General features: G+C 34.7%; 1 protein-coding gene across 1 annotated transcript in view; it reads left to right on the top strand.

The window, feature by feature from the left end:
- LOC121121792 (protein eyes shut) overlaps positions 1–8687 on the top strand; it is a 57068-nt gene extending 48381 nt beyond the window's left edge. The window contains exons 4-15 of the mRNA XM_040716767.2: positions 2464–2580; positions 2649–2762; positions 2833–3010; positions 3060–4594; positions 4855–5192; positions 5247–5544; positions 5608–6283; positions 6343–6509; positions 6974–7774; positions 7837–7982; positions 8041–8287; positions 8425–8687. Of these exons, the coding sequence (XP_040572701.1) occupies positions 2464–2580; positions 2649–2762; positions 2833–3010; positions 3060–4594; positions 4855–5192; positions 5247–5544; positions 5608–6283; positions 6343–6509; positions 6974–7774; positions 7837–7982; positions 8041–8287; positions 8425–8594 (4787 nt within the window). The 3' untranslated portion in view covers positions 8595–8687. The remainder of the gene's footprint in view (positions 1–2463; positions 2581–2648; positions 2763–2832; positions 3011–3059; positions 4595–4854; positions 5193–5246; positions 5545–5607; positions 6284–6342; positions 6510–6973; positions 7775–7836; positions 7983–8040; positions 8288–8424) is intronic.
- Positions 8688–12922: the final 4235 nt, after the last annotated feature.

Here is a 12922-nt window from a genome sequence, read left to right as displayed (position 1 = left end):
GAATTAGGGCAAAAAGTCAATTTGGGTTCCTAGTGTTGTCGGGTAAAAAGCTCAGGGGCCAAGAATTGTGGAATTAGTAGCATTTGACAGTTTTTTTTCTCAACTAAAGTTCCTGCCGGATAGCTACTAGTAAATGGTCACATCAGCTTATTGAATTTTGAGTCCATTAATGGTACAAAATTCAACTTCATAAAGGACAACCAGAAGTCTGATCCCTGCTAATATGGCTAATATTTATGCAGTTTTAAACAAATGATTAATTGGCCTTGTAGGCCCTATGGTTTTCAACAAATGACTAGTTTTCGTGGGCAGATAAATTTTCTGTGTTTTTTTAACACATTGTAGTAGTTTGAAAAATAAAGTGGTCATACACCTTAAGTATTGTTTCGTCATGCTTTGATAAATTCAGGCTAATTGTTGCCCATTAAAGAGTCTTAAATCAGAGCTTATTAATCTTGTTAAAGGTATCATTTTTACATAAGCAAGTACCGAAACATTCTTTATTGGGTTAGTTGAGCATGTAATCACAAATCATATGTCTCTCGTGTGTGTGTTGATCTCCGCCATACCCCTTGAAACTATCTGACTGAACCCAGGTTAACAACAACTAGGGACGTCATCAGAGAGGGACTGTTACCCATCCTCAATTAATGATTTTTTCTTTGTACTAGAATTTTTTATCGTAATTCGGGCAAATTAGCAGCAAAGGAAAAAGTATGTTATTTGAAAAAAAAAAAAAAAATATTTGAAATTTTTTTGAACAGCTGTGGATTTCTGACAACTGTCTTAAATGATGAAAGAAGTGTATGATTTACCTTTATTTATTATACTTGTAGCAGTCTCGTAATCATGGTTTTGTTATTTGAGCCCCTAGTTGAATTGACTAATTATGATTCATCATTAATATACCCATAAATACTACTACTGAAAAAAAATATATTATGGGTCTAGTCCCCTGGATGAGTCTGGTTCCCAGCAAATTTTTAAATTTAGACACTTTAAACTTATCTGTTCAATTTAAAATGTATTATATTTATATTTTGAGAAAAAGGAACATGAAACATTGGAAAAAGTGACCCCATGCATTAAAAATCACATTTTAGGGGTTTTGAATGTATTTCATGATATTTTTTCAAAAAAAAAAAAAAAAAAAAATTATATATATAAAAAATTTCGACTTACGATTGTGGAACAACCGTGGATATTATTTATAAAAATCTTGGAAAGAAACCTTTTTTAAAAGAATTTACATGACCCTGTGTCTTTGAAATGGGAGGCAATCACAAAAAATCAGCTAACAATACATTTGCGTCCACTATGGTTCTTTTTTTACCGGGAAGTTTAAATTTCCTCTCATTATGCATGCCAAGCTACACAATGTGCCCATCCCTTGGCATTTGAAAATGAAAGTTGTCAAGGAGTGATGGATGGGTTAGGGAATTAAATCTATCTAGTAATGGGATGCATTGGATTATGTCTTCGACTTCCCGAATAGTGGATGGAAGAAAATTCAAAGCTCAATTTCAAACTATTTTTGGATTTTGCAGAAAATACTGAAAATTTTTAGAAAGAGCAACAAAAAAACAAAAAAAAGGAGCTAGTAGTTAGTTTAAAAGCATATTTGCTCTTAATGTTATATATTTGTATTTTATTGATTTTAGATTCAAATGTATTTAGTTTAGATAAATGAATATTGCATGTTTATAAGCATATTTGCTCTTAATGTTATATATTTGTATTTTGTTGATTTTAGATTCAAATGTATTTAGTTTAGATAAATGAATATTGCATGTTTGTAAGCCTTAATTTGATGAATAAATTTTAAACTATAATGTTTAATTATATTTTGGTAAATACATACATCTTCTCCAGAAAATTTTAGATAATTCAAATTTTTATAAATTATTTACTGTCTACATAAAGGTTAAAAAAAAAACATATGAGGGATTCTAAAAATCACTGTCAGCAATCTATACATAATAATAGTGTCGTATCAGTCTTTATTCATTTGGTCCGGTTGAGTCTTAGGACTGGTCTTGAGACTGCCGATCCTCCGCACTATCAGTAATAGAACTAATTAAAAAAAAAAAAAAAAAGTTGAGTGACACAATCAAGGGGCGAAGTATATCAGTTTGTAGGACTAAACAGGACACGACTGAGACTGAATCGTACGGAACTGCAGTCTTCCGTCCTAACTAATTATATGTTCTTCTTTTCGACTTTATAAATGCAGTATTTTAAGGCGAATTTTAAACTTCTGTCATGAATAAATATTCTTTATAAAATTATTTGACACATTCAAAAAACCAAAATTTGATTTGTAAGATTTTTGTAATTTTTTTCCAAAATTCCATGGGCTAATCTTGTTTGGACAAAGTCGAAGAATCAGCCCCCTCTACTGATTAATAACCTGTTGAGTAAACCTAAGTTTAATTATACATAATATTTTTATCTTTTTTATAGGACTAAATTGTGAAACAGATGTGTCTATTTGTAATACAACTGCCGCTCGGAAATGTGCAAATGGAGGGCATTGCATTGATGGACTCGGAGAAAAACACTTTTGCTATTGTTCGTCTGGTAAGATGAGAAACATTTATATTCTGGTTTTATTTATGAATTTCATCACTGACATGATAAAATCCTAGGTTGGACTGGAGATGAATGTAAGGAGAATGTTGACGAGTGTATAAGTAATCCATGTCTACATGAAGGCATGTGTATGGATACTCCGGGGGCCTATATATGCAGCTGCCAATTTGGTAAATTAGTTATTTTTTCTTTAAAATTATGTGAGATAGTTGAATCTATGTATATATTTGCGAAGAGTAGGTTTTACTGGAATCCATTGTGAAATACAGCTGGAACCTTGTAGAGAGAATCCTTGTTTGAATGATGCTCTTTGCTTCATGCTAGACCCTGAGACATTACAATGCTACTGTGTTCCTGATTTCCATGGACCAAGATGTGAATACAAATATAACGACTGCCTCCTCCCGCCTTTGCCCAAGTAAGTTAACAAACGTAAGCAGTGAAATTGATTGATCAGTATGTTATAGGTGCTTCAATGGAGGGACGTGCCTTGATGGTGTGGATGACTTTACATGTTCTTGTCCAGGGGATTATATGGGAAGGCACTGTGAATGCCCCTTGGATAATCCAGACAACTGTATAAATGTGAATGAATCCGTTTCTTGGGTAGTTGATCCATCTTATCTCACAACGAAATACTACACATTTAATATTGAAACATCGACTCCTGAGTCAACGGAAGATGCACTGTTGACTACTATTGAGAGTTCAAAGACTCTAAACTCTCAAGCCAGCTCAGAAGAAGTATTTCCAACTTCAACCATGGTGTATAGCATCACTAATTCGGATGGCATCATGATCTCCCCAGTCACATCTCTTTATATATATGAAAAGTCCAGTAGCGAATTAATAACCAAGAGCTTTTTAGCTGGTGACGAATATGTCATTCACACAACTCCTATCCTGGCGGGAAAGACCGGAGTCATTGAACCAACTAGATCAATCAGTGTAACCTCAACAACGCAAAACTCAAATACAGTCCAAGTGGAACAATCAACTTCTTCCATTGGTATTACGGAAGTCAGTATCGAGTTTGATAACAAAAAGTATGGGGCCTCAAAGGAAGATCAAATAGTGACGTCTCTCACGGGTCTGGTTGAAGGTGGAGATGATCAAACACAGGATGGTCAAAGTGAAGCAGAACTCACTACTCTCTTAACAACGACAACTCAATCTAGTACGACCACTCCAAGGAAAGAAGCTCGAATAGAAACCCTTTCAACTCCTTTTACAGAGATTGAGATCACTACATTATATCCATATGTGACGAACTTGAAGGAACATTCGACAACATCATCAATAAGTACAACCTATCTGCTAAGAGAAGCAAGTAGTACAGAGTCTATTGAAACAACAACATTAGTCATTGATAAACTCGAAACAACCACAACCACAGCTTCGGATACAAGGACCACAACCCTAATTTCAAAGGAATTAGCAACAGAAGAAGTGGACTATAAGACTACAACAAAGGATGATAGTAATGATAGTGGATTGATTCTCCCCGTTGATTCAACAACGATCTCTTCTTCAAAGGATGAGGAGACGTTGAGACCAGAGATAGGCTCCACAGCATCAGGATCTGCTCATGAAGGTGATCATATTTCACAAGAGACTACAACTCCGACCTCATCTTTTATAACAGAAGAAGAAAGTATGGCCCGAAACATTACTTATCATCATACCATAACACAAGAGGATGGAATACTCCAGCCTTTCGACAATCGCTCTGTAGAACATTTTAATGATCTCATCTGCACAAGTAATGTGTGTTCTAATGGTGGAACCTGTTTGACAACTCTAAGTGGTGTTAAATGTATTTGCCCTCTTCAATACCATGGGGTTCAATGTGAGGAAGAAGTCTTCATAGAAACCCCTGGATTTGTGGGTCATTCTGGATTAGTGCATAAATTGTCCAAAAATAATATTGTTAAGGATCGCAATTTCCATGTACAGCTCAGCTTTAGAACTTCACAAGAGGAAGGATTAATCCTCTTTACAGGTAAACATACCTATAACTAATATCCAAAGGCGTAAAAATATAAAAAAAATCTCAAATATGGTTATCGCATCATTTATTTTAAGGGTACTTACTTTTTGGTTCCAATAACAATAGTTATAATAAGCAGAAAACGAATAATAATATATATATATTTTTTTACTTTAATAAAAAAAGTACCTATGGTAAATTAAGAATGACCAAATAAATGAAGAGTATTGTCAAGAGATCAGCTCTAATTAATTATTTTTTAACATTTACAGGTGAAGATGTGGGATATTTATTGGTTTCAGGATACATCAAGGACGGTATTTTAACCTTTAAAATCAGTTGTGGCCATCAGATTATTTTGTTCTCGGATCCAAGACATCGAGTGGATACTGGATATCTCCAAAGGCTTTCCATTAACATCACCATCTTTGACACAATTTGTTCCACAAGTATACAACTGAATGAGACTCGCACAATGAGTGGAGATCAGCAAATTGACTCTCTGCCACAAATACCAGATATGCTCTACATGGGACTCGTTCCGCACAAAAAAGAGTTGGGAAATGGAATTATTAATGTAGGATTTCAAGGGTGTATGAAGCATCTCCAAGTAAGGGCCTTTATTCAGATAATAATTGATGACTCAGAGAGTTTTTATTTTTAGTTAAATTCAAACGAATTAAATTTATATCGGGATGCTGTGGATGGTCGTGATATTGTAGAATGCAAGTCAGCCATTTGTGCAATTCAACCTTGTAGAAATGGAGCCATTTGTGCTCAGCATGAAGATAGTGGATCCTGGTTTTGTGATTGTCCTCCTGGTTTTACTGGAGCACTATGTGAAAGACCGGTTTGTCAAACAAATCCATGTCAGTACGGAGGGACTTGTTTAGGAAGTAAAACAGGATCCGGATTTCTGTGCTTATGTCAGGCTGGACGGAGGGGATCTCTCTGTGAGGAAGGTAATCAAAATCAAGTTTATATCAAACGGCTCAACTATAAAGCATATGAATATTTTCTTCCAGAGGTTGAATTAACCCAGCCCTCATTTAGAAGCTCTGTCGGTGGATATTCTTCTTATCTGGCATATCCAGTCCACACCCAAAACGTTTTAAAGTCATTAGAATGGCAATTTCATTTTTCAACTCCAAACACAGATCAAGTCGCTCTTTTGTTCTTCCTAGGACAAAGAGGGATTCATGACTTTGGCTCGGATTTCATTGCTTTGAGCTACATCAAAGGACATATTCTCATGACATGGGATTTAGGGGCAGGACCTCGACGAATCTTCACAAAAAGACCCGTAGATGAGAGATATTTTGTGCATGCCGTACGTTTTGGAAGAAATGGTAGAAGAGGATGGCTTCAAGTGGATAATTTCCCAAATATAACGGGATTGTCTCCAGGAAAACGAGAATTCTTGAACGTTACCTCTATGTACTACTACATTGGTGGACATGAAAACTACAACTTCAGTTTATTGCCTCATGATTTCCCTGTACATCGAGGTTTCTCGGGCTGTATGTTTGATATGGCGTATCGCTCTTACGTAACAGGACAGTTAACCCCACTAGCACTCCCTTCAAAAATAGGATCTAGCCCTATCCGTGGTCGAAATGTAGAGCAATGTCACTATGATATTTGTTCAAGTTCACCTTGTTCCAATGGTGGAACCTGTATCGGCTATGGAGCCTCATTTCTGTAATATATTTCTCTAAAATATGGGTATCCCCTTGGTCATAGGTCTTATATCTTTGTAGGTGTGAATGCACGGATGGTCGATATGGAATAACATGCTCAGAGGATACCTCAGCATGCACAACGGGAATGCACAAATGTGCAGTCAGCTCTAAATGCACAGTGACATTGAAGGGCTCTTATGAGTGCATTTGCCCTTTTGGAAAGAGTGGAAAATATTGTGACCAAGGCAAGTAGGAAGAAGGCACATGATTAATTATTAATTATTATTGAACTTATTTGTTCCTAATGGACTCTTCCCATTAGTGTATGTACCTATCATTTTTCTTTACTTTAATGAGGTTGATGAACTTCTGTTAAACCGATGAAAATCAGAGCATACACTATCTAATAGTCAATAAAGTAATACACCTTGACAAAAAAGAATACAAATTGTATTAAAATAGGTCTAGATCTTGGTTGTTTGTATACAAAAATGGTGTTCAAACAACCATGTATACCCTACTTAAGGGGAGCTCGTGTTATAGAAAAATGATGATTTTATCTGATCATGTTCTAATGTCTCCATCTTTATTTTATTTTTTTCTTCACTTATACGTGTAACAAAAAAAAAAAAAAACACAACAAAATAAAGACTTTTCCCTTGTTTAATTCTGTCTCTTATTTTTCCAACCCCCTCCCATCATCATTTAGATTTAATCGTCTCAGATCCCCTATTTACTGGCCATGGATCCTATATGCAAACACATCTCAAATCTGCAATCCGCTTCAATACCCATATACACATCGAAATCCGTCCGCAGACCCTTGAGGGTCATATCATACACTTAGGCCAATCTCGAAACGGTAGACATCAGGACTTTTTATCACTACTACTTGTGAATGGCTCAGTGGTCTTCAGCTTCAGTTTGGGTGGACCCATTGGGGGTAATGTAGGGAACACGGTCACTATTCGGACTTGCTGCGTAGAAATTGACAAATGGTACTCGGTTGAGGCTGGTCGCTATGGAAGAAAGGGATATTTGAGGTTGGATGGACAATTCACTACAGGTTCTACGGAGTCTGGGCTAAATACCCTGGATGTTGACCAGGAATTATTCCTTGGAGGTATTCCAAGTTCTCATATGTTGTTTATAGATTTTGTGAGTAAACACTACTATGAGGGTTGCATTCGTAATCTACACATCAATGAGAAAAGCTATCCACTCACTAGTACGGGGAATCATTGGAAAGGCTGGAACATTAAGGACTGTGATGGAACGGCTTGTGGAGGAGAACTCTGTCAGAATGGAGGAAAGTGTTCACTGAGTGAAAATATTCACAATCACAGAGGATACGAATGCGGTTGTCCGGATAACTATATCGGAGAACACTGTGAGCAACATCGACTCTGCATTAACGCCTGCGAAAACGATGGGATATGTAGTATAGGGGATGATGAAATCATTCATTGTGATTGTCCGCTGGGGTATCACGGATCTTTTTGTAGTGATGGTGAGGGTCATACATATGTTAGCATATTCCCTTTGTATCTAACCTAAATAGTTATTTTCTAGAGGAGGAAATCCGGGTTCCGCGATTCTATGGTGATGGCTTCATTAGTTTTGTCCTCTCTGAAACAAAGTCAATACGACACGTCACCTCCGTTGGCCTCTCTTTCAAAACAAAAGAAGCCCATGGGATGCTCCTGTGGCTCGGACAGGTTTGACAATTCATTATTTTATTCAACCCCCAAAAATATGTAATATATATGTTTGAAGGATCAAACATCAGATGATTATTTGGGAGTAGGTCTCAAGGATGGAATGGTTCACCTCGTATGGAACTTGGGATGGTTTTCCAGAACGGAATTGACGGTTCCATCCAAAGTAAATGATGACAAATGGCATCGGGTCTTGATTGATCGTATACGACAGGAATTAAAACTGGATGTGGATGGGAAAATCTATCAGAGTCGTGTAACAGGGAGTTATCATGAGCTGAACACAGTGAATGTCGTTCTCATAGGTAGTAATATTGTTTTTTTCTTCTTATTTTTAGGGGGGCTCATTTAAAATGAAATGGGCAAAATGCATTTTTGACTCCTCCGTCGTCTTGTAGTGTGTGTTTTTCATTTTATTTTTTTATTATTTCATTTGAAATAGGTGGGTCCTCTGAGAAAGATAACGTACAGGATATGACGAGAGGTCATTATTCTATGGGCTTTAATGGATGCATGAGAAATGTAACTATTCAGTCATCATCCATGGATAAGGCATTGAAACAAAAATCATCTGGGATTCAGGGTAGAAATATTGACATTTGCTTAGTGTAAAAAAAAACAACACCATTTATTCAAATTTATTCTACTTTAATATGAATTCAAATAAAATTACAATGTTTGTAATATATTTTAAAGAAAAAAAAAGTGATGTTATCGTCTTTTATTCCCATATGGAACTTTTTGCAATGAGTATTTTCCCCCCTATGGGTAGATAGGTAGTAGTCGTAGTTCCCCTCCAAACCCTCAAGGTTTTCTTGAATAAATAAAAGAATAAAAATTCCGTTAAGTTATGGCTTTAAAAAAAATGAAGGTAAAAAACACCAAGTTTTTATAGGAAATTTAAGGTTGTATTATTATTATTATTGAAGAAGGAAAAATATATATAAGAAGGAAAAAAAAAAAAAAAACTTATCTAAAAGGACAAAGACTATTAAGATAAGAAATGACGATCTGGCCGGAGACTTCTCCCTTGTTGTAGTAAAATAATATATACTATGTGTAATAGTTATAGCGGCGACTTGACTGATCGAAATCGAAATAATAGATACGTTCTCCAATTCTTTTTTTTATTCTTTCAACTAACCATAAACATGCAACTTTTTAGAGAGTGATATATATTTATATAATATATGTATATCAATCATGAAGCTCCACACAGATATCTGGAATAAAGGCGGCATTTTTTACTTTTTACATAGGAGTTCATTTTTCTTTTATGCGTATTGTGTGAGGACTTAAGTGCATGGCTAAACTAGAATGGGCTCTCGGTAGAGTACAAACCTCTGCCTATGATCAGTTTTTTCCTAAATGAAATATCATTTATTCCCTATCTTAAAGTCAAAAATGTACAATGTTGAAATGAAGGAAATTTAATATCCATTACATTCATACTTTAATGTATATATTAAATATATATATTGTGGCCCACAATGTGCAAAGAAAACATCATTAGTTTTCAACAATATGAAATGTATTCCAAACTTACTTATAATGATAACAATTTGCAAATTTATGTTAATAATACTCTATTTTAGTGAACAGTATCCACAGAGCTTATAGAAGGGTGGATTCCTAGTTTCATGACCCTCAAGATATACTCTACGAAAATGTATATTTTTGACTTAGTATCCAATTAAATACAATTTGGCCCACTCCAGAACAAGTTTCATACTCCACCTATGGCAAATGGTCCCAATTTCCTGCATTTGTACCCTTCAATAAACTCTGTTTAAACTGGTCACACCATCAAAGACTTATTGACATAAATTTGTAAATTTCTATGGAGGGAAAAATGCAAATTGATATCATTATACGTAATTTTGGAATGCACTCTATATTGTTGAATTGAGGCACACAATACAGATATAAAAGTAGACTCTTTCAATAAAATTCATGGTTCTTCTTTTTTAATAACAAAACTGATGCAAATATTAAACTGGTATGTATGTACATTTTTCTGAATGAAATATAATTTCTTCACTACATTAGTGTCAAAAATGTACGATATCAAATATAATGAAATTTAATATCCATTGCATTCATACTTAAATGTTTGTTACATATGTATATGGATTGGGTGCCACTTTGTGGAAACAAATCCATCATTAATTTTCTCACGATATGAATTTTATTCCCAACTTACTTATGATGAATATCATTTGCTATTGAGATTATGTCAATAGTCCTTTATTATAGTGATGACGTCAGAATTTTTTTTTTTTTCAAGAAATGATTTCATCTCTGTATCTCAATTTGTTCAAAAGGGATGCATTTTGACCTTTTGTGTGAATTTTATAATGTTGACCTTTCATTTTTCTTAAACCTACATATGTACTGTCAGCAATTTGACCTTTGACCGCAATCCTGCTAACTGAAAGACAGACAAACAGAAGCAAAAACATAGGCTAAACGTCTTGTATTTTTACAAATAAGTCCCGGGAAGATCCTAAGGAGAGAATTTGTTATTTTTGACAAAAATAACAGGAGACCTCTTTTCATTTACTCCACCAGGGATGTATAAAAATTACTCCGATCCTTATGAGGGTGAAGGAAGAAGTCTGGAGAAACTTTCATGTAAGAGTGAGTCCATCTGATTGGCTCATTGTAATGTCCTCGCGGAGTAAGGATAGGTGGAAAATTGAGTGGCTAATCTCCAAAGTGTAAGGTATACTTTACGCTGTGAGGTCCAGGAATTTCCTTCTTGGCTTTGTGATTACGTCTCTGATGCGATATTAATTCCTGGGTCCCTCTCCATCGAAGGGATATACTAACCCTATTCACAATTAATATGAACATACTAATATATGTAGTATAGACTTACGTTCGCTTGTCAGCTCTCGTCCGAGAACCTCACCTCTTGATCTGATTAATAATTTATCAGTTTTTCTTTTCCATCTTCGTTATTGTAATTCAACTTATAATATTTGAAATCCTTAAATTGACTTATTTGTACTATCTTTATAATTACTATTTGGACATCGTAAGTCTTCTGCTTTGGTGTACATACTTATAAGATTTTTGAGTGATGTAATATATATAAATAAAACTTCTAAACTATAGCTAAAATCCACCCACAAATTCAAAATTGACTTCGAAGAAAAAATGGATTGTTTCAATAAAAGAATGAGAAATGAATATATTTTATATGAAAGGTGCTACATCGGGCCCAATATAAGTATCTTATACCAAGTAAAGATCTTATATATTAGCCAAATTTCTTTGGTATCTTAAATTATATCAGAAATTTTAATACAAAGCCGATAATGGGCACAATTATGTCTATGAAGTATTAGTTTGTTATATGAAGTCAACCAATAAATTACAATTATCTTCTTTTTTTGATATTTGTTCGGGATGGTTTGGTATGTTGATGCAGGGTATACATATATCATTGTACATCGGATCTATATAAATAAATAAACAGGAATGATGATTGTTCCTCTTTTGGTAGTAAACACCCATTTTCTTTATTGTTTTTATTTTATTTCTCTTTCTCGCTCTTTAGCTTTTGATACTTAGTGCTCAAAGGCACTGCCGATGTTGTATCTACGTACTACAAACATGGTCCTAGTACATAATGAAGGTGTGGAAGACGAGGGAGAGAGAGAGAGTGAAGTAAGTAATTGAGACAAAAGTGTACATAAACTGACTTCTTGTACCTATCTCTACATATAAATCTTGAGGGAAGAAAGAGCGACATAATATTAGACAAATTAATGATCTTAAAGAAGGGTGAAGAAATGAGTAGTCTACCAAGAGCAGTACCTTCAAATACGAGCTTAATTCGTTCCAGGAAGCTGCTCGTACGTCAAAGCAACTTATCCCAAAGTCTATAACAAAATCAAGCTTCATTAATTCTTTTATTCCTCCGTGAATTATCGGAAATGTCTATCAACAAATTAGTCTTTTAAAGTAACCAAAATTGATCTTCACAATATAAACTACAATGGGCAGAACAGCAAACATCCGCCTATGGTCCTATTGAAGCATTTTTATTAAACTTACATAAGGGCACCAATTTGTGCACTGGCCCTCATTATTTTCCAAAGTTCTGCTCGAGTATTGCACGCTGTGGCACTCGTATCTCAAGTTATATGTATATCCTCTTGAATATTTAAGTACTCCTATAAAGTATAACCCCCTTGAAAACAAACAGACCGAGATCTTCATCATCATCATCATGTGGACTCCTGTGTATGTTTTCTTTTTCTTCGAACAGAGAAACAACTTTATCAAATGATAATAAAATGTGAAATATTTGTTGATTGCTTCGTTTTTAAGAGGAAGAAAGAGAGTCCAAATGGAATAGAAACAAAAATCAAAGAATCCAAGATGGTGTTAATCTTCAAGGGGTCATCTTCAAGAGGATGAAATCCTGACTGGAGCCAATAAAGAATTTAAATTAACTTGAGTACTTGTCATAAATGAGTTTGTTTTTCTTTGATATTAAATTCAAGTTTACCTATAATATATATATCTCTCTCTATGTTGCTTATACAAGTTGTAACTTGTATAAGCAAATTGTACAAGTTGCAACTATAAAATGAGGTGAGTAAATTTTAAATGCCCATGGGAATGGACAATGGTATTGACTGATTTTGAAGATGTGAGGGATATAATATGTGATCTTTATAGAGGGCAATTGAGCCTACAAACACAAGCAGAATCAGGTCATCATTGAGAGGAATTAATGACGGAAAAATATTCTCAGTACAATTACAGATTTCCGATAATTGTATATTTTTTTTTTTGAGGCCATATAAGGACTGTGGTAAGATATTCAATGACACAGTCCATGCCTTTGTAGATTCCCCCTGTCTCTTACCAATTTGTAAAGTTAAACGTACAAGGTTGGATAGATGGAGATGAAAAGTTTCATT

The sequence above is a fragment of the Lepeophtheirus salmonis genome, chromosome 7 (assembly GCF_016086655.4).
Source record: "Lepeophtheirus salmonis chromosome 7, UVic_Lsal_1.4, whole genome shotgun sequence".
Taxonomy (NCBI): domain Eukaryota; kingdom Metazoa; phylum Arthropoda; class Copepoda; order Siphonostomatoida; family Caligidae; genus Lepeophtheirus; species Lepeophtheirus salmonis.
Note: the sequence above shows the minus strand (reverse complement) of the source record. Positions and strands in the feature narration are given on the sequence as shown.